Source organism: Pteropus medius, unplaced genomic scaffold (assembly GCF_902729225.1).
Source record: "Pteropus medius unplaced genomic scaffold, Ma_sr-lr_union100, whole genome shotgun sequence".
Classification (NCBI taxonomy): domain Eukaryota; kingdom Metazoa; phylum Chordata; class Mammalia; order Chiroptera; family Pteropodidae; genus Pteropus; species Pteropus medius.
The window spans coordinates 20,550,924-20,573,868 of record NW_024349801.1 but is presented as its reverse complement, the minus strand read 5'-3'; the positions used below and the strand labels follow the sequence as shown (position 1 = coordinate 20,573,868).

Here is a 22,945-nt window from a genome sequence, read left to right as displayed (position 1 = left end):
TCAGTGGAATTATGCTCTTTAACAATGCATACACTATATACAATGGAATATTATTCAGCCGGAATGAGAACTGAAATACTAATACATGCTATAACATGAATGAACTTCAAAAAAAAAAAAAAAAGCATGTTCTGTGAAAAAAATCAGACATAAAAAGTTGCATATTGCATGGTTCCATTTATATGAAATATCCAGAATAGGTAAATCCATAGACAGAAAAGAGATTGGTGGTTCCCAAGGGCTGGAGGGATTAGAGAATAGGGAGGGACTGGTTAATCGGTACTGGGTCTCCTTATGTGGTAATGGTAATGTTTGGAACTGGATGTACTTGCACTGGCTAGGAGTACTTTAAAATGGCCAAATTTATATTGTGAGAATTTCACCTCAATGAATTAAAAAAACTGTGTGTGTGTATAACAAAAAAGATCTGAAAGGTATATAACAGTTATATGTCTAATTGATATAATTATGAACAAGTTTAATTTTAATCTTTTTGCAGTTTCTAATTTTTCTACAATGACTATATACATATATATATATACATATTGCTTTTATATTGAGAAAACATAATGATTTTAAATTTTTAAACAGTATGGCCTTTAAGTTTATGAAGAGGTTTAATCAAGAAACTAGGAAACCATGCTCATGATTAATGTCATTTATGTCAGTCTTCCTATTGCAAAATTAAATTTTAAGTACAAATGGAATATATTTCACTATTTTTAAAATATAATAATTTTCACACACTTATATATAAAATTTCAAATATGAATGCAAATATCTTGTCTAAATTTATTTTAAAAATAAGCATTTCAGTGGGTTCTGTATTCTGAATAAGCCTACATAGAGTATTTGTTGAGATCTGTAAGGGGTCAGTTCTTTGATCTTAGAGTTGATTATGACTTCAATAACACTGTCCTACAACAGTGTCAGGCAACCTAACTGAGATCTCACTACCTTTGAAAAGTGGTTGGTACAGAGCCAGTGGTAGTTTTAAGTCTTATGCCTCTTAAGCAATAGAGGCCAAAAAAACAGACCCATCTCAATTCCAGTAGCTTTTGCCTGTAGTTCTTCTTTCTCTTTCATTTCTCCCCCAACTTCAGCTGTACGTCAATTCAACTCTTTCTTCTAAAACCCCAGCTTTAAAAGTTACCTCCTAAGTGAAATCATCCTTCCCACATAATGTCAAATAAATTGATCTCACCTGTGCTCCCATAAATCCTTATGCCTCCATTATAGAATTAATCACGCCATTTCCATTAAAGTATACTTTTTCAGAGTTAAAAGTACTACTCTCATGCAAATATAAAATGAAATTGTGCCACAGATTTTATTCCACTCACTCATTAATGAGGAAACCTGTAAGATGTTAAAACTAGTTTAAATGAGAATTTGACTTAGAGATTTGTATTTTCTACCTGACAAAGTTCGTTTGCATTGTTATGAACATAAATTATCAGTATTGCCATCGGTTTTCTAACATTCTACTCTCACAGGGTTTTAAAATAGCTTAGACATCATCAGATAGAATCAGATAATCCATAAATTTCCTAGTCAATGCCCAACACTCTACTGAAAGGATATGCAATCATTTATTTTGCCCATTTCCAAGTCTTGGACTATATTTCAGGACATTTTATAGCTTTAATATCTGTCTATTGCCCTGCTAGAATATGAGCTCAAAACTAGATCTTCAAATACTGGTTCAGTACTGAGTTCCTTTATGCCAGGCACCAAGTAAGACTCTAGGAATATAGAAATGATACTAAGGCAGAAAAATATCTTCTTTGACTTCAGGGATATATTAAAGCTATATAAACAAATAATTTATATACAATATAGAAGATCTGTGAATAAGATTAATCTGTGACATCCACAAATGGAACAGTGAGAGAATTGAGAGGGTGAGGGCATAATTAGAATTGTTCTTAGGAGAGAAGTGATTCCACGTATCTCCCTAAGGCAAAACCCACTCATGACTTACCTACTGAGAATTCAATTCAACCACATACACGAAAAGTTTTTTGAGAACCACTTATATTGGCATGTGGAGAACAAGGAGACTAAAGAAGTTACAAAGAAGATGTGATAACAATATTGACAACTAATATTTACTGAGCACATTATCTTTAAGGCTTGCAACTACCTAATGACCTAAATGCTTTTAAGAATTGCTTTCTATAGATGAGGAAACAGAGCACATTGAGGTTATACAATGCTAAATTTTACCCTCTAGGAGTTGAGAGTCTAATGAAGTAGGAAAAAATATAAAAAGTCGCATACACAATGATAATGGTATTAAGAACTACAGATTAATAATTAATTATGACAAATATAATAGACATATTTTGGGTTGCCAATCCAAATCATGCTTCCTTCTTTGAAATTGCCTCCACCTACCTTTTATGTTAAAAGGGGGAAACTAACTGATCATGTTTGTTCCATCTGACCTCCATTAAAGCTTGCAGCAACTGGTTGCATCAGGGATATACACTTATTCAAATGAGTACCAACAAATAGCCTAGCTGAACCAATCAGATTCTTCTCAGAGCTGGGAATGTAAAACTGGGACACAGAGACCCTCAATTGAATTATGGTGGGTGCCTCCATAATTCAATTACAGGCTACTTTGTTTTATGTCGCTTCACTTTATTGCACTTCACAGATATTGCATTTTTTTTACAAATTGAAGGCAAGACCCTCCACCAGCAGAAACATTACAACTTGTTTTATTACAGTAGTCTGGAACCAAACCTACAATCACTCCAAGGAATGCCTGTGTTATTTTTTACCTTCAACTTTCCCCTTCCCAGAGCCATCTCAACCAAATTGAAATTATGTGAAAGAAAGGAGTAGAGATGAAGGAATATTCTGGACTCTACTATCTAGTCCTCTGGGTTTACAACATTTCTTTTCATTTTGTAATTCACTGTTCTGGTTTCTTTCCAAGTGAGAATCCAAGTCTACTGAGAAGGAATTTAGATATCACATTCATTCATTAGGAACCAAAAGGTAATTCTAAAAGACTAGAGAAACTTCTTTGTATTTCATCTCATCTAAGATGCCACTGACTCTAAAACTACCATTATTTTATAGACTGTGAGGAAAGAACAAAACCCGCCAATTAAAGTATGATACATTGCTGTCTTATTATTAGAGATATTTAAATTTATTGAAAGATCTTTTGATTTTTATCTAATTTAGCTCTCTTGGGCATACATAGAAGAAGGAGAAGGAGGAGGAGGAGGAGGAAGAGGGAAGAGAAGGAGAGAAAGAGAAAGAGGAAGAAGAAGAAGAAGAAGGAAGCAAGAAGAAGAAGAAGAAGAAGAAGAAGAAGAAGAAAGTAAGCAAAATTAGTGGGTGAAATTTCCTAAAACTCACTCTTACTTAGACTTCAACCCTACCGAATCACTCTTCAACTCAGAATTGTCAGTGTTGGGTTTTTCCATACCATGTCATTCTCTACACCATCAAAAGCATTAGTGTTGTAGAATTTCTACAACAGTGTTTCGTTATTGCCTCTTGGATTTTATATAAGCTTCTGACACCCATTCTAAAGAATTGATGCACATGCATAGGCAACAACAACTCTGACATGATGGTTGCCTGAGCAACAGTGGCAATAGGAAGCAAGAAGAACTTAGAGCCCTGGTACCTTCATCTCAGTCAGTTAACTGATGCTGGGCTAATTGGAGAAGCATCACCTGGAAAGCCTGTTAAAATATAAGATCATGCGTCCTACTCCTAGAGATTCAGGCTGAGTAGGCCAACATAGGGTTCCCCTGGTGTTTCTAATGAATGAAATCCCAAGTGGGAGGCAATGTAGGACAAAGACTAGTGAAACATGCTAGGTTCAAATCCTAGATCTACCTTTTGCTAATTCCATGATCTTGAGCACATTACCATGCCACACCCTAGTTTACTAATCTATAAAATGGGGGTGATAGCAGCACCTATCTCATGAGTTGTTGTAAGAATTAAATAAATGAATGCATTTGAAACACCTGAGACACTACCCAGCACAGAATAAGTGCTATGTTTCAGACCAAATTTAATTATGTCATTTTAATAATAATACCAAAAATAATAATTATTAAATTTCACCTAACAAATATATCTGCGTCACTAAGGAGGCACTATAAAGCCTAGAGAGAGAGTACTGGTGAAAGTAATCAAAAGACCATTCATTGAACATTTATTTTGAACCAAGTGCTCAAAAAATGGCATCTCCCTTTTGCCTCGTGTGTTTGGAGAATTTAATAGAAATTTATAATAAAGCTATAATCTGGTTCCCGTCTTCTAATTATATCAGTAGCAGAAGTATCCATATCACTGCACCCTTTTAGGCAAATGCTGTGTATCTTTTATAATGATAGAGCTTCACTTACTAAAGCATGTGATTGGAATGCTTAATTTCAGTCTTCTTAAATGAGATCGGTCAGTCCCCAGTACTGGATCCAGTGCTGCTGGAGGGCAGGGACTTTGTTGTTGGCTTTGAATTGGAATTGTTTTGTTTTTTGCTCACTTCTAGGTTGTTTTATTTTCATTTTATCTTGTGGTCTTTCTTTTATTTCTCCTAAGTTTACCTCACAAATGTTAAAGAATACCCCTTGATTTTAGTTTGCCACGGTTGGGTAAATAAGCCTCTTTTCATTTTGTCTTGTGATTTTATAAGTGCTTTTTGTTCACTCGTTATATTTTTACTGCTAAGCAATACTCTGATGTATGAATATAGTAGTTCACATATTCTGTTGATGAAACTATATTTTGTTGGAACAGACATCATTTTATTAATTTTCAGTGAGGAATGTAGCAGGCTGGTGGCCCAGACAGTGGAGTCAATCTTACCAGCCTATTCTCTCCCTGTGGATTTATTATATGAGAATCTGAATCTTCGGGAAGTGTCTGTATGAGTCTGGAATCAGGTAGAAAAAAAGGGGTTTCTTAGATGATTCAAATAGCCAGCTCTCAACAGAGATATTCTATCAGGAAGTTTGACATAGGGCCGGGTGAATAACACTGATATTTGCCTCAAGGATTCGCCTTTGTTTCTCCACAGCTGATTCCAGACCCTTATGATTGACACATTCTCTCTTTTGACATATTAATACTAATCTTAGGCATTTCTCTCTTTAAAAATAAGCTTTGACTGTCTGAGCTATTGCCATTAAGTTGAATTATCTGAAGTCCTCACTTCTTTCCACTTCTTGTGTGAAAGACTTCTCTGTTACCCTAACCTAAAGGATCATATACAGGATATACACCACAAGGGTGGGTTAGTGGTGCTCCAGCCACCTGGAGGACTCATGTGGAGTCAGCCCCCTCTATGCTTTACTCTGAAAGAAAGACATTATAAAAGTTGTCAAATTTGTAAATGGCAAAGATAGCTGATGAAGGAGCTAACATAATCAAAATGCAAAAAATAAAATTTGAAAGATTTTTTGACATGAAAATTAATATGCAACTCAAAGGTCAGTGTCCAAAAATAAAGATTTATTGGAACACATCCACACCCATTCATTTATGTATTGTCTATGGTTGCTTTGGCACTATCACAAGAGGGTCGAGTACTTGCCACAGAGATGATATGGCCTGCAAAATCTAAAATATTTACTGTCTGGCCCTTTATGGAAAATATTGACCCTGAAATAAGGCAGCAAGACCTGCCAATATCTAAGGGGAAAATGTTCTGGCAAAGAGAATGGCAAGAGCAAAGACCAGGACAGTGGTTGGCTTGTGTTCAAAGAATTATGCAGAAGACAGTGTGGCTGAAGGGCAGTGAACAAGGCGAGTGGTAGGAAATGGTAGGAAATGAGATCAAGAAGGAAACTATGGCCAGGTCTTCTTAGAGTAAGGGTTTTAAGTGAGATAAGAAGACATTTAAGGGATTTGAAAAGAGAATGACATAATCTGACAGCTGGCTGGATAATAGACTGAAGGACAGGAATTTTTAACCTATATTTTATGGATAGGAAAAAAATATTTTTATTGTCACAAAGTTTTAGCTGCAATTTAACATTTACCCCAATAATGAACGTAGCCAATAAAACACAGTGACTTTGTCATCAACAGAAATCACAAATATTTTCATATCATATCACAGTAGTTGTAATTATATTGAAATATTTTAGTAATATCTCTACTTAGTAATTGCTACTACACCTTCTATTACATCTTATTTAATGCACTAACATAGTATGTAGATATATATTACTCTATTATATATCTATATTATATGTCTATAATATACATACATATTATTATATCACAAATTTGTTTTTTAGATATTTTAATAACTATATTTCAATGTAATTTTTCCTTAATGCAATGTGTTTTATTTTATGTATTTAAAAGCATCTTCCATATGCTTGACTAGCCTGCTAAAGAAGTCCAGGGCCCAAGAAAGGTTAGGAATGGAAGCAGAAGAAATCATTAGAAAAACCAAATTGGATAAGAGAGCGCTAGGTGTGTCCAAGATAACTATTTTAATCTTCCTGGCACATAGTAAGCACTAAATATATGTAAATTATTATTGTTATTAACATTTTGATGTATATCCTTATGGTGTTTTAGCTGTATATGATATAAGCTACTTTGTGATCTCCATTTTTCACTAAAAAAACACATTTTACCCTTGAATAGCCTGGGTTTGAACTGCTCAGGTCTATTTATATGTAGATTTTTTTTTCAATAAATATGCAGTCGGCCTACCTTGTTTCTGGGTTTCTCATCCACAAATTGAAACAGTATTCTCGATCCACAGTTGGGAATCCTTGGATGTGGAGGGCCCACTGCATGCATTGTTCTAGGCCTTTTTAAATAAGGGAGTTGAGCATCAGAAGGTTTGGGTATCAGCAGAGGGTCCTGTATCCAATTCCCACTGGATACCGAGGGATAACTACAGTTGAATCTTCGGGAAATCAAAAGTTACATGCAGATTTTCAACCACACAGGTCAGCACCCCTAAATCCTCGTTGTTCAAAGATCAACTGTATGTCGTAAACCTCATTCCTTGTCACTACACAGTTTTAATATCACTTTAATGGTCAACGAGTAGTTAATTGTAGAGACGTACCAATATCATTCAATCAATCCTCAATCATTGGACATTTACATTCTTGTTTTGATTGTTATGAAAAAAAAACATGATAAACAGCAGCATTAAAACTAGAACATTTATGATTATTTCCTTAGGATGGATTCTAAAATTGGAATCATAATGTATTATTCAGTGTACAAGATACACAATTTAGTCTCTTAAAGATTTCCATTCCAGCTTCCTTCCTAGTTGGCATTTCACCTTTCCTCTTTGGCTCACATATACATGAGCAACTCTCTGAGTTAACCCTCCTGGTTCAAACCAAGCCCCAGGAGTTTCCCCAAATGTACACACATACTCTCTGTCTGGTCTATTCTATTTTGACTTTCTGCATAGAATTAAATCAACAGTAACAAAAACTAAATTCTATTATCCACTGGGTGGCAGTATTTCCTAAATGTTGGTTAGACTATCCGGAAAGAAAGTACCTTCTGTTATTTCAAGAGTACTTTCCGTGTAAATCCAATCCCATAAAGTGATGTTCAAGTATCACATGAATGAGAAGAGGTAGGATTGTTTGAGCAAATACTTACTAGGTCAGTACAGTTATATGGTAATTCTAGAAGTTTTCGTTGGGGGTTGCTTCAACAAAAAACTTATGTTAGTTTTTAAGAGCATATGTTAATCTTTCTCATTAAAAAATATCAGATTGCAGAAATTTTCTGAAATAAAGAAAAGAAGTCACATATATTTTTACTATCATAACCTGTTATTATTATATTCCTTTCTAGTCCTTTTTTCTCGGAGCATATTTTTATAGTTATAATCAAGCTATACATAAAATTGACTTCTGCTTTCCTTCTAGCATTAGTCACATTGAAAAAAATTAATAGACTGAAATAAAATATATTAAAATGTTAAGAATACTAACTTAGGAGAGGTCGTTACAGGTGCTATCCCAGCTAGTTAAAGTCATTTTTCCTTATTCTCTATCAGATCACTTAATTTCCTTTGGGAGTTCATCTTTCTTCCTTTGCTCACATATACATGAGCAACTGTTTGAGTTAACCTTCCTGGTTCAACCAAGCTCTCAAATTTTCCCCAGACGTACATACACACTGAGTGAGTTTGTTCACATATCACAATCCATAGTTATTTAGCTTATATATTTTGTGTTAGTTCAAATTCTCTGAAAATAGGCTCTAGTGCAAAGGTTTATTTGGAGCTATAAAGAAGAAAAGAAGGCAGTATTGGGCAGAGGGAGAAGCTAGCTGCAGTCTGGCTGCTACTGAGGAGGCCTCAATGGAGCCTGTCAGAGCTCTGGAGCTGGAGTAGCTCTTAAGAGTTGTCTAAAATTGAGGTAAGGGGCCCAGGCTTCTGTAGGTCCACAAGAGCTAGCCATTGGACATGGGCCACCCCCTGAGAAGGCGTATAAACCTGGGTGAAGAAGTTCCTAGTGAAGGGGGTGGGTAATGTGGGAAGAGCACCGGTCTTCTCTATATTTACTGAGTTATTGTTTGTATTACCCCTAGAATGGGAGCATCATGCAGGCAGAAGCCTCATGTGTCTTGTTTAGTGTATTTCCAGTATTTGCTCATTAATATATAAAACTAAATACAAATATAAACAATCCTTTGTTAGAATATTGAATAAATGAAGGCATAGAGAGTTTAAGGTATCTGCCAATGGTTGCCCAGCTAGCGAGTCTCCCAATTTCTCACTCCAGTGCCCATGCTCCTAGCTCTTTACCAAAACACGCGGGGGTTTCTGTTCACATTTAAAGCTTTCAGAAGAAAGAAAGGCCTCTAAAAATAAGAGATCTTCAGAGAAATCTGAAATGCAAAGGACAAGAGTTAGACCCACTGAGCCCATTCAAGAGCCTCTACTGCCAACCTACAGATTGATCTTCTAATGTTCACCACTAGGGGTTCTGTGTTTCATTTTTAAAAGGAAGAAGTTCTGTGTTCTAAAAATGAGTTTTCTGTTTCCAAGATTGTCACTATTTTAAAAGCATGAAGATACAAAACCAACTTTGGGCAAATGAGAGAGAGGTAACATGAACCTACTCAACCAAGTATGAAAACAGAGGATGGATACAATATAATAAGAATTCTAGAAAGAGGCTCTGGGCATAACTTCAATAATTAGTGTGCAGCATTTCATATTTACAAGTCTATATAAAAGATTGAATATTTCTCAGAAGGGTTAGGTCAGAGATCCAGCCTCTTAGAATAATTATGCTGAACTCAATGCTCAGAATAATATGGCCTAATCAACTGTGAAAGCTGTTCAATTACATGTTTCAAATAAAATAAATGGTCTGACTTATTTCGTTTATTATCTACAGTTCATTCATAGGCATATGGGCAGGAAAGGAACCAGTTGTGGGGGGCGCTGAAGCTTATAAAATTGTTGAGACTCTTAAAAAAAGGAATAACAATACCAAATCATGGTATTGTTATAAAACAAAAAGATGAATATTTATTTGGTTGAGCAAAGAAATTATAACAAATTACATATTTTGAAAAGCTCACAAATACCGAAAACATAACAAAATTTTTTTTAAAAAACATAACATTTTCATTAACTCCCTGACATATCTATATATTATCTTTCTTCTCCATATTTTTGAGCTACAAATTTTCCACTTGACATTGATTTTATAGCATCAATTTCTATAGGGAGAATAGAAGGAAAAGTCGATCTTTTCTATAACACGATAATCAAAACCTTTTTTTATTTTTGATTATTTGGCTACTTAAAACATACAATTTCACACACATACACAGTTTGTAGTACTGCTACAGATTTATGCCTACAAACACAGGGATTTTGATAAAATTTATTGTGTGATTCTTATCAAAAAAAGAAAAAAGGTACATACTTAAAATTATTTATGCAGCATTATCAAGTACATTTCTGAAAATTTTAACTAGGCATGGAGAATTGAATCTTCCATTTATAATTTTCCATTTTTGATGATTGGAAAAATTTTCCACATACCAGCTCTGGTTCAGTATGGTTATATTTTTTTACTTTCAACCTTTCTATGTCTTTATATTTAGAGTATACATCTTGTGAGCGGCATGTAGTTGGGTTAGTTTTTTCACCCAGTCTAATCATCTTTGTCTTTCTATCGAAGTATTTATTCCATTTGCATGCTCTTCAGGTTGTTCTATGCAGCAGCATTAATCATCCCCCAGTTACTCTGTCATACCCTTGACTTTGTTTCTCCTCCACCATTGACATACTTTGGTGCCAGAAGCTGTAGGACACATTCATATTGAGATAGGACCTCTGGCCCTGCACCTTCATGCAGGAACACTAGATGAGTTGGCATAGCTGTCAGTAGGTATGTTTTTGGAATCCATTTCTATATCAAGCAGACTAGCAATACTGGAAGCAACTGAACTACTTAAATTATCCTACTACACCCAATTATCTCCAACTCAACTTTCCTTTATCTGGCCATTGACCTAACCATCAATGTGAGGGGAAGCTGGGTATGAAGTTGGGAGTATAAAGTCAAAGGTCTTAATCAATGTGTTTTTTTAATTTAGTTTCAAGTATATAGTACATTGATTAGACATCTATATAGTTCATAAAACGATCCCCACAGTTGCACCCTCCCTCCCCTGATCCTCCACCTAGCCAACGTATTAATGCTAACTGCATATCCTATGCCATGCTCCCCATCCCCATGACCATCCATCAGCTACTAATTTGTACTTCTTTAGCCCTTCACCCCATTCTCCCAGCCCTCACAAACTTCCCTCCCCTCTGTCCATCATCAAATTGTCCACTATATTTGTGAGTCTGTTTTTGACTCGTTTGTTCATTTTATTCCTTAGATTCCGATATAAGTAAAATCATATAGTGTTTGTCTTTCTCTGTCTGGCTTAAACACCTTCTAAGTCCATCAAAGCCATATCTTTTTCCTTCCCCTTCCTTTTCACATGTAGGGGTCTTGTTTTCTTATCCTTTCAGCCACTCTAACTTTTGGTTGGAGTACTTAATTGTTTTTCATTTAAGATATTTATTGATAGGAATGTAGTTGTTACCATTCTTTATTCCTGTTTTTGATACTTGTTTTTTTTTCTTAAAGAAGTCTCTCCAGCATTTTCTGTAATTCTGGTTTGGTGGTGATAAATTCCTTTAGTTTATTTTTGTCTAGGAAGCTCTTTATCTGTCCTTCAACTATTAATGATAGTTTTGCTGGATAAATTATTCTTGGTTGTATATGATGGGTCTTTATCCTGTTGAATATTTTTTGCCAAACCCTTCTGTGCTGCATAGTTTCTTTTGAGAAATCAGTTGCCAGTCTTATAGATGTTCCCTTTGTAGGTAATTATTTGTTTTTCTCTTGCTGCTTTTAATATTGTTTCTTTGTATTTAACCTTTGGCATTTTAATTATGATGTGTCTTGGTGTGAGCCTCTTTGGATCCCTGATTTTTGGACTCCTCTGAGCTTCCTGAGGCTTTATGTCCATTTCTTTCACCAGATTAGGGAAGTTTTCCATTATCATTTCTTCAAACAGCTGTTCAACATCTTGATTTTCTTCACTTATGCCGATCAGACGAATATTTGGAGCCTTAATAGTATCCCATATCCTCCTTAAATTATCTTTATAGTCTTGGCATCTTTTCTCTTGCCATTCTGATTGAGTGTCCTGATTGGCTGTTCTGTCTTCTTCTTTATTCACTTTGTTTATTCCTTTGTTTATTCCATTTAATATACTTATGATCTCAGATAATGTGTTCTTCATTCCAGACTAGTTCCCTTTTATAATTTCCACTTCCGTTTTTATGTTTTTTATCTCTTTGTTGAAGTTCTCACTGAATTTATCTTCACTTCCCAAAAGTTCATTGGGCATCTTTATAACCAGTGTTTTGAACTCTGCACCTGTTAGATTACTTGACTGCATTATATCTGGAACTCTGTTCTGTTCTGTCATATAGTTTCTGCTTCTTTGTCTTCCCCTTTTGGCTGCCTTTCTGTGTCTGTTTCTATGTACTAAGTCTCTTGGTCTTATTAGTGTGGATTTGTGAAGTAGGTGTCCAGTGGCACAGTCTTGAGAGAGGTTCAGCTGCAGACCAAACTTAGCCCAAACCTCTACCCCTCTGGGGCCACCTGTTAAGATTCAGTAAGCAATCCATAGATGCTGTACTTACAGTTGCCTCAAAAGGCCACACCAGAAACTGAGGCTGCCTCCAGTGTGAGTCTTAGCAAGGAGCACCTGACTCACTGAGGATACACCTGGATGTGGCTTAGGTGGGGACATGAGTTGGGGGAGGCAGGGTTTCAGGGAATCCTATGGGTTGAGTAACCTCTGTTATCCAGTTTGATGACATCACGGCTATGGTGGCACTGGGAGTGGGGAGGGCTCTACAGGGAACAATGGATACTGCTGGCACCTCTGTACAGAGCAAGTCTTGCTTCGGCCCTCACTTCAACACTGTCTCCCTATATAGGTATAGAAATTAAATATTTAATTATATATATTTTAAATTTCTTTTAAGAAGAACAAGATTCTATGAAATGTAATATAAAATTCACTAATATTTGGGTTATCATTTTGTCATACACATGTGTACTGCAGAAGTTGATAGCACCTGTACTCTTATATAGAACTCAGAATTGCTAAAATTTGTATTCCTTAATTTATTCAAATATCTCTTGGAAAAAATATTTCGAACCCCAGAATTACATTTTTAAAAGATCATTATGGTTGTTTTAAAGTATGAACCAGAGGAATGGAGGTTTCTGACAAAAGAAAGGGAGGCAGAGAGATTTGACAGTAAAAAAGTAAAAACTAGGACTGACTTTTAAAATCTCAAATGTGTGAACACTGAGAAACACAGGACTCTGAGCTCCACTTACTTATTCCACTTTTTCAATAACTATTTATGTACCTAATACTATTATAGACATGTGGGAGAGATAGATAAATAAATCATATATTTGAAAGAGGTAAGTGGTAAGGAATAATGAAAAAGTAAAGCAAGGTAATAGGGTTAGGAGTACAGGGTGGTAGAAGTGTGTGCAATTTTAAATAATTAATCACTAAGATGGTGACATTTGAGCTAAGGCTTGGAGAAGGTGAGGGAACAAACCATGGGGAGACCATTACAGGCAGTGGGGAGTAAAGGCGCCAATACAAGGGCATGTCTGGTCATGTCAGGAGCAGCAGAGGCCAGTGTAGCTCAGGGGCCTTGGGGCCAGTGAAAGGAAATGAAGTCAGAGCAGCCACAGAAGCCATATCATGTGGGGCCTTTCTTGGAATTTGGGGAAGAGGCAGCAGAGAAGTAGAAAACTGCTTCTCTCTTCTCTCTCCCCTACCCTATGGGTCAGCCTCCACTTTGGGGAGAGGTGACTCTCACACAGCCTCCTTTTACTCACGGTTCCATGACTGATGAAAAGGGAAATTCAGTAATCACTCTTAGTTTTTCAGAATGTATTGGTCTTGTCTAACTCTACCTATGCAGTGTCTAGCAAGAAATGCTGGCCTAATTCTGCAATGTCTGTAAAATATTGGCATCTTAGGAGAAGAGAGCTGAAATTGCACCACTAACCCTGCAGGGGCATTGGCAGCTAAGTTACTTGGGGTTCCCATGGCAGCGGCATGCCTACAGGGATGGCTGGAGAACAGGCATTGGAGCCCCAGAGCAAAGCTATTGATTTTCTGTTCCACTGAGGATAAGAAGATGTTTAATTGTATTTTCAGAATACCTTTGGGAGAAAAAGAGGAAAGAAAAATAGGCTCTCTTGTTATTTTCTTCACCTATGAGTAGTAAATTTAAAATAAATCTTTTTTTAAGCTTTCATTATGAAAAATTTCAAGCATATGCAAAATTTGAAAGGATAGTAGATTGAATCTCTGTGTACTCATTACCAAGATTCAATAATTATTGACTAATGGCCAATCTCATTTTTTTCTACTTATCTAACTATATATTTTTTTCTGGGGTATTTTAAAGCATATTCCAGGCATCAATATGTGTTGAGAACTTATTAGACACTATTCTAGATGCTCAAATACAGCAATGAAAAAAGTATATAGACAAAAATTCCTGTCCACAAAATTCTCACAGTCTAGTTAGGGGAGAGAGATAAAATCCAAAAATGAATTATATGATATGTTAGGTGATGAGTGCAACATAGAAATATAAGGCAGAGGAGCAGAGGGAGACAATAGAGGTTGGGGTTACAACTTTAAATAAGGGGATCAGGGTACATGTGATGAACGTTGAGATGCACTGCTCAGATCTCACTTCAGAACCAAAGAACTTACTCTCCCATCTGCTGAAAAGAACCTCCTCATCCAAGGTTATGACTCCTTCCTGGGAACACCTAATACCCAATGAGTAATCTATGCAGAAGTGTAAATGCCTACACTTCTTGCCCCAACTCAGGACAGCTCTGAAGGGTCATCTCATTGGCAAAAGTTCTTATAGAATTGGCTAAGTCTTCCATTGAAACTATGTTGCAGCTCAGCTTCCACCTCTGCTAAATCCTGCATCTTTCCCATTCTTTCTCTTCCATAGCTGCTGATTCAAAAGCATACACTAATAAACTTCCTAGCATGCAGGAAGTTTATTAGTGTATGCTTTTGAATCAGCAGCTAGCATGCAGGAAGTTTATTAGTGTATCAGTTCCCAGGGTCTGTTTCCCAGGGAACCCAACCTGAGACAGTAGATCTTCCTAAAAACATGACTTCTTAGTAAATATATGTATGTAAATGATTGAGCCTGAGAATAAGGCATTGCAGTGGAGGAGAATCACACTGACAGAGTGGCTAAGAGCTCTTTAAGGAACTGGCAGCTCCTGGTACTGCAAGACAGTCATGATCCTCCAGTGTGGGATAGTGATAATATTTTCAGCATTTGAAGACTAAAAGTAAACAGGTAACCCTCTGTTACTTCATTAATTTAAGCAAATGGATCCAGGTGCTGTAAGCAGGGCTGAGAAGTGAAAGATGAGTAAGACAAGATCCTTTCCCTGGAGGAGTTGACTGTTTAGTGGGATAGATAGCTAGTTATGTAAGCAGATAATTACAGTGAGACATACAATTTTATAAATATATATATAATATTTTCTTAGAAAGAACATGCACCAGGAAGACATATACCCAAAGTTAGCAGTGGTTATCTCTGATGATTTTTCCCCTTCTCATTTACCTGTATTTTCAGAATTTTTCCTTCAATGTATATTTATTATTTTTGAAATAGGAAGAAAAGAAGCATGTACAAAAACAGCACAATGAGATACACACAATATTGGAAGTATGTACAGTATTCTGAAGAAGCAACTAACTTCTCTGGAGAAGTCAAAGAAGACCTGGCAACATCTACCTTTTTGGTCTTACACCCATAAGGGTCTCTCACATGCCAACCAAATACAACACATGGCTTTGTTTGGATCCTGGTCCAAGCAAACCGAGTGTAAAAATATTTATGAAGCAAGTGGGGAAATTTGAACTCTGACTGGATATTTGATGATATTAAGGTAGTATTCTTATTATGAGGTATGATAAAGTTATTACAGTAATGTTGGGAAAAAAGAATACTTATCTTTTAGGTAAATATACTGACAAACTTATGGATGAAATTATATGAAGTCCAGGATTTTTATGGGTATATAATCCATTGGTGGTACAATGTGGTTGGGAATATAAAATAAAAAGAATGGTCATGAGTTAATGAGTATTGAAGTTGGATAATGAATTCATGGGAGTACATTTCAATGATTTTTTCCTACTTTTCTGTTTGTTTGAAATTTTCTATAATAAAATATACAATAATAATATAATAATACTTTCTATGCTAAATAAAAACATTCTTCAAATATATCTTCAAGTCTAAGTTCAAAAGGTATCTTCTCCACTAGCAAATGAATACACGACAATCAATCCATGGGCATGCTGATGCATACACAAGCAGCATTCAACTCATTGTACATTGTATGTTGTCAATTTCATGATCATCTGATCTGTGTCAGTGACACTTGTCCTATAATTTCAACATATATTTTTATATTATTTAATGTTTATAGTGCATTTACATACAATAATCAAATATTTTAATCTTTTTATTATTAACAAAAGAGGCATCTTCTCTTTGAAACCTTTCCTGATTATTCATTTCATTATTTGCATCCCACCTGAACTCCACACATACAACAGGGGACCCATAGCATACCTTTGTGCTTATTTATTCGCTTATATTTAAATGACGTCAATGTGTAGCACATGAAACCTATTCAGTAAATAGTTGTGGTTGTTATTCTAATTGTTGTTATAATCACAGTACTTTCTATTAGACTGTATGACCAGCAGGGATTATACCCAGAAATTATCTCAATACTTGGTACATTTCGAGTGCTCAATAAACGTGTGTTACATGAATGAGAGAATAAGTAAAACTTGGGATTACTCTATTCATAGACCTATACTAAGTTCAGCAAAAACATCCTTAAGACTGATGAATGTAAACTAATTTATGCCTTACTATTACTCAATGCTCCATAGCTCATTTGATTGGAAACATAACATGTTGCTAGATTTTGTGCCCATTTAACACAGTCACTTTGAATCCAGATGGCAGAGAAAAGTCAAATACCTGTCTTATTTTTGGCAAGTAATGCAATGTTCTCAATAACCATCCCTTACCTTTATTCCATTCTGTACCTCTCTTAATTGCAAACATATATTGAGGGGAGAGGTGAGTCAGGAACAAGACAAAGAATGGAGTGAGGCTGAGGAATGAGGTCAGCAATAGAGTGAGTCTCAGAATTGATGAATAGATATTTCACATAATACTCAGTAATGTTTTTTAAAAGCTGAAAACATTTCATGACTTATTTTTTTAGGTGGTGTCAAAATATTCCTAGCATCAAAATTACTTGATCGAAACATGTACCCATTTGATCTCATAATAACATTTTGAGGTAAACAGAGTCTGCTATCTCCATTTTGAAGAGGAGGAAACTAAGGAAATTTACACTTTACTAAGCTAGGATTTTAAATTGTGATTTAATTTTTTAAATTTAGGATAGTGGGATAATAATGCTATGTTATCTCCACCAAAAAACAATTATTTGTTTTGAAGTACCCGTTAGTTTAAAAAGCACTCTTTATGTTCCCCACTGTTCAGTTATAATCTGGTACCAGCAGGTTTTACAGGGAATAAGGAACTGTTCCAATTTTTTTAAAAAAATACTCTTTAGATTATTAAAGAAAGTGTTTGAGTGACTTCCAAACTCAAAAACCTCCAGAATGAGAGAGATTTGTCGGCTTGTTAAGTTAGTTTTTAGGTACTTGAATGACAAATTTGCTCCTTGAAAAACAGAGGTACAGAAATCAAAGGCTTGATTGTGCTGAATCCCTCTCTTTGGTTCCCAGCATGCCACAGTCCAAAGGAAAGGATCCAAGCTCTGTTAAAAAAAATCAGAGAGGAAAGGGCTTACTCAGCACCCTGCTCACATTAGTGTTGCTTGCTTTCATCATTTAAAAGTCTTTTGAAAATTCTTTTTATGCAATAATCTTAGGCTTTTGGGAATATTCTCAGAATATAGGAAGCACCTCCTTGGCCTATTTATGAAGAAAAATGCTTTTCATCACTATCCCCTCTCCAGGATCCCTGGAACAGCCAGGTTTTTAGGCATAATAGAATCCTAGAGAATTTTGTGAAAGCGCAGCTGTTTTTTTGTTTTTGTTTTTGAGTTGTTTTTGTTTTTGTGTTTGGTAATGGTGGTGATGAAGGGAGAGCTTTACCCTTGGTGGGTAAGGAAAAATTTTAGAATGAAAGTGGCCTTTACTGCTGACCTACCCAGGACCGATGAAGACGTTCACTGTTAGGGGTACAGGCAACGATTTTTTTAGGTCTGTTTCAGCATCCAGGAGAGTGATGGTGTGTTGCAGCAATCTATTTGAAAGAATGTTCCTTAAATTTCCCAATTCAAAAGACTTCATAGAACTGAGGCACAAATAAGAGCACCAAGGGACGCTCGGTATGTCAACTCAAATCACAAAAGGCAGGGCTTTTCTAAGGATTATATCTACCTTTTAGGTACGGAAGACGGAATGGAAAGGAGGGATTCTGGAGCAGATAACTCAGAATACTCCCAAAGCAGAACACTTCGCACAGGTTATCTAGCTTTCCTTGATGGGAGAACGAGTAGAGAAGGCATTTGGTCCTTGAGGTAATGTTTACTTGGAAAATTACGACAATGATGTCCAAGCTTACGGCAATCCAGGTGACCCTGAGAGCTGAAGCAGCCCTAGGACTGCGGCACAGAAAATACGCTAGCAGATCTGTTGCCCCTCCCCCTTCCATTCCCAGGGGATTGGAGTGGAGTTGGAGTCGCTGACGCCATCCATTCCCGCCTCTGGCTCGCAGGGAGCATGCGCTTCCTTCCTCACTTCCTCTCAAGGAGGGAGCGAGAGTAAGGCTACGCCCTAAAGCACTCGCGGCCGTCTTCACGTCATAGGAACTTCAGCACCCACAGGACGGACAGCGCTCTTCTCCACCTGAAGATCTGACTGCCCAGCGCCTAGAGCCTTTCTAATCCCTTTACTCAGGAGCCGCGTTGAGCTCCACCCGCAGCTGCGTCCCCACCACCCTTCCTCCCCTCGCCCGCCCTCCTAGCTCTTCCTGTTTTTACTCCTCTTTTTCATTCATAACAAAAGCTACAGCTCCGGGAGCCCGGCGCCAAGCTGTTTCTGAAGCCAAAAGTGGAAGAATGGGGTTCCTTTGGACCGGTGCTTGGATTCTGGTGTTGGTACTTCAAAGCAGCCCAATTCAAGCTTTCCCCAAACCAGGAGGCAGCCAAGGTACGTGAACACTTTCTTTGCCATCTCCCTTTTATTTCGCCGCGAAAAGGTAAGGCTTGGCATAACCGTGAGCTGTAAATCACCTTGCTTAATTTTCTGATTAGATCATATCCGTGCATATTGACAGAGAAATCAGTTCGTATTTAGAGACAGAGTCCCTCTCCCCCCTCACTTTTTACATGATAGAGCGATAACCTGGATTGTTTTGAAAGATCTTATTTTGAAATTGGCAGAGAGTGGCTTTTCCGTCTAATAAAGCAGCTTTTTCTCCCACAGTCTTAAAACCTTTCTCAGATACTCTATTCATAACATAGGCAATGTATGATAAAAGAGCTTTATTAGTGTGCTAATAATACCAATTCAAATCATGCTGTCTAGTTCAAAACAGCTGGCAGACCAAGTGTTAGAACTATATGTTAGATTTCTGGTCAGGAAAAAAACATATAATTCTATTACTCAGGAAATACAACAGGAAAATAAGCAAGGCAACATAATAATCATTGTTATTGTATAATCTTGATAATCTTTGTTAATATATATTTTTGTTTCACAGCCATCCAAAATTATTTCTCCTAATGTTTTTTTATGAAGAATTTATTTAATAAGAAATATGTTGTGTCTTTTGAATGCACAATTAAATTTATATTTGTGTGTTTGTTCTAGACAAACTCCTACATAATAGAGAATTAAGTGCAGAAAGACCTCTGAATGAACAGGTAGGTAAAAAATAAAATTATAAATGCTATTTCATTTTATTTTAGTTATTATAATTTAATGTAATTATGCTATGACATTTTAGCCATTTTGAATTCACAAACTTCAGGAGATTAATAAAAAATTGACAGAAATTAGGATGGGAAATATAATTTTGGTAATATCAATGTCCTGACAGTTATATAGAAAGAGTTCTGCATAATACATAAAACTGACTGTAAAATAACCCAGCAAGCTCCACATCGCATCCATTCTATTGTAAGACTGCTTAATTTATCAGAGATTTACCTTTCATTATACTATAGAAGAAAAAAATTAATAGACCATCTGCCCTTTATTTTATCTCATTTAATCCTTATGACAATGCTTTGAGATAGAAATTACTATCTACATTTTACAAACAAGAAAACTAAATCTCATGGAGATTAAATTATTTAGTTGTTATATTTGGTAAATGGTGGAGCAATGATTTAAAACTAGGTCTATCTCCTGTTTGTTTCACAGATTGCTGAAGCAGAAGCAGACAAGATTAAAAAAACATTCCTTCCAGGTAAAATAAACTATATGATATTAATTTAAATAATGTAAGCTATGAGAATCTTAACTAAAATAGATGTTTTGGGTTTGGGGGCTTTTCTTCCAGAAAACAAGCCAGGTGAAAGCAATTATTCCTTTGTTGATAACTTGAACCTGCTAAGGGCAATAACAGAAAAGGAAAAAATTGAGAAAGAAAGACAATCCATAACAAGATCTCCATATGATAATAAATTGAACGTGGAAGATGTTGACTCAACTAAGAATCGAAGACTGATTGATGATTATGATTCTACTAAGAGTGGACTAGATCATAAATTTCAAGGTAAATGAGGAAAAAAGTTTTGATACTCATTTTCTCTAATTTGTAGTTTCCCATTATGGGTTAGAAGAAAGTCCTATATTTAAAAATTATATCTCTTATACATTCTTAATCCTTTATTAGTCAGGTCCAAAACTGAGATAAAGCCCGAATTTACTTATAATGTGCAAAGCCCCAGCTCCACAGAAGCCCAGATTTTATTTTCTCTTTAAAAATACCTTTGCTGATGCTTTGAAAAACTTTTAAAATCTACTATCTATATTTTATGTTACTGAATTCATTTTAACATTCTAATTTTTAACTTTTAATACAAACGAAATATCATAATTCTCAAATAATTAAATTAACAAAATATCCCCCCCTTCCCAAAGGTGAAACATTATTCCCCTTTCAGTGTTCTCTTTCTAGCTATTGCCTTTTCCCCTAGGTTATTCCAACTTTTCCATGGCTTCAGTTACCATCTATATCCTGATGTCTCATATCACTAGCCCAGACTTTTCTGAACTATAGACAGATTTATACATATTGTCTACCTACTTAACATCTTGTCTTAGAAGTCTCAGAAGCATCTCAAACTTAATATGTTCAAGATTAATCTCATAATCTCTGTATAACTGACAATTTAGCCTCTTAATGTGCTCTTTCTCTAGGAAAGGCACTACTACTCATCTATTTTTTCAAAACAGAAATCTAGGATTCAAACTATTTCTCTTTTTCCTTACCTCTCAAATTCTAATCTACCAGTCTCATCAATTTTACCTCCTATATATCTCTAAATTTTTTTTCTATCTCTAATCACCACCATTCTTTTCCAAGCTCCAATCATGTCTCACTTGAATTTAACAAAACCTTCCAATAGATCTTCCAGCTTCCACTCTGTGCCTCTCCAACTCATTCTTCATGTAGCTGCCAGAGTGATCTTTTCAACATGTGAACATGAGCATGACACTCTTCTGCATAAAACCCATTAATAAATTCCCATTTCTTTTAGGATAAAAACCAAAGTTCTTAAAATGGTTTCCACATTCCTATAAGGACTGGTTCCTGTCTACTTTTCTAGGTTCATCCAGCACACAGGATGTGATGGAAATCTTGTTCCCTTCCTTCATGGCACTTAATGCAGTTTGTAATTTTACATTTCTAAATATGATGACTTCTGATTTAACTTTTTCTCCTAAACTAAACTGAAAAACTCATGAGAACAGAGACATTCTAGCTCCACTGTTTGGATGCTCATAAATTGATAAGTTGATAAGTGAATGAATGAACAAATAAGAGTACACAAGTGAATAAGTGAACTATTGTACCTGGGCATTGAGGAAGAGTGCATGTTTTCCTTTCGGAGGACAAGTGCTTAGGAGTGACTTCAGATTTTCTTATATGTCTTTATTATGGCCACAAGAGAATTATGCCGATTATCTCTGCCAGAAAACAACTGCCAATTAAATTTGACTTTTAAAGATATGGCCCAAGGAAATTTCATAAGTCTGCTGTGCATGTAATAGAGTAGGGGAGATGGTTTATATTTTGACACATGTCATATTCCTTACTACTCAGGGAATTTTTCTTTCTCGAATTCAACTTTTTAACCTATTTGTGCTAGATATAGACACTGGGCCTAGCTGCATACAAAATGAATTCAACCACTTTGACTGAAATGACCATTTGATTTAATAAAATAAAATTGTTTGTTTGTATTTTTTGGTCAAACTGGTTGTACTTTGCAGGTAGAGGCACAGATCTGTTTGCAGTCTGACCGCTGACTTGAACAACTTATTTTAAAATTATTTAAAATTTTATTACCATCCCAAGTGGAGTCCAACTACCAAGTGCTAGTCCTGAAGGCTCTAAGTTTCTCCTAGAAATCATTTTAAGTCCACTTGAGGTTATAGAGAAGATTCTTGGAGAGAAATTATTTATGAGTGAATTGCTGATCTCCTCTCAGACTCTAAGAGTCCTGGAACCAGAGCATTTGGTACCACCAAGGTGACTAGACTTCAGAGGCATGCAGATGGGAGAGTGAGGGAACCTAACTAACTTCTTCAGGGTGCTTTCATGCCTTTGGAAAACCTCCAAATGGGCTTGTGCTATAGGACCATCAATTCTCCTGTTTAGTGTTTTCTGCGGTAGGTGTGACTCAGGATTATTTTTAAGTTTCTTTTATGAAGTAGTGCTTTCAGGCTCTTATGTGCATTCACCAAACAAATATTCATTGAGCAATTACTATGTATCAGACTATGAACTAGACAATAAGTTCTGTGCATTTAGAGACCATGCTTAAATTATTCATCACTCTATTTCCAGTTCTGGTCCATATTAAGACCTTAATAAAAATATATTAACAAATGAATGTCAAGGGCCATGTTATACACGGGAGATTCAAAATATAACTAGGCAAAACATAATCGGCAGAACACATCCCTTTTACATTCAGTTAAAACGTTGTAGCTACTTTAAAAATGTTATAAATGTTGAACTACTGGCTTCCCCTTAGCGGTCTATATA

At 35.9% G+C, this 22,945-nt stretch overlaps 1 protein-coding gene across 2 annotated transcripts in view; it reads left to right on the top strand.

Annotated features, from left to right (window-relative positions):
* The first annotated feature begins 3,322 nt into the window (after positions 1-3,322).
* The window catches only part of SCG3 (secretogranin III), a 50,289-nt gene continuing 30,666 nt past the window's right edge, over positions 3,323-22,945 (top strand). The window contains exons 1-5 of one of the 2 annotated variants that reach the window (XM_039889044.1): positions 3,323-3,343; positions 18,727-18,870; positions 19,534-19,586; positions 20,089-20,134; positions 20,228-20,443. In XM_039889044.1, the coding sequence (XP_039744978.1) occupies positions 18,780-18,870; positions 19,534-19,586; positions 20,089-20,134; positions 20,228-20,443 (406 nt within the window). In that variant the 5' untranslated portion in view covers positions 3,323-3,343; positions 18,727-18,779. Of the gene's footprint in view, positions 3,344-18,114; positions 18,871-19,533; positions 19,587-20,088; positions 20,135-20,220; positions 20,444-22,945 lie in introns of those variants that run through there. The other variant, XM_039889045.1, reaches the window with a different exon arrangement.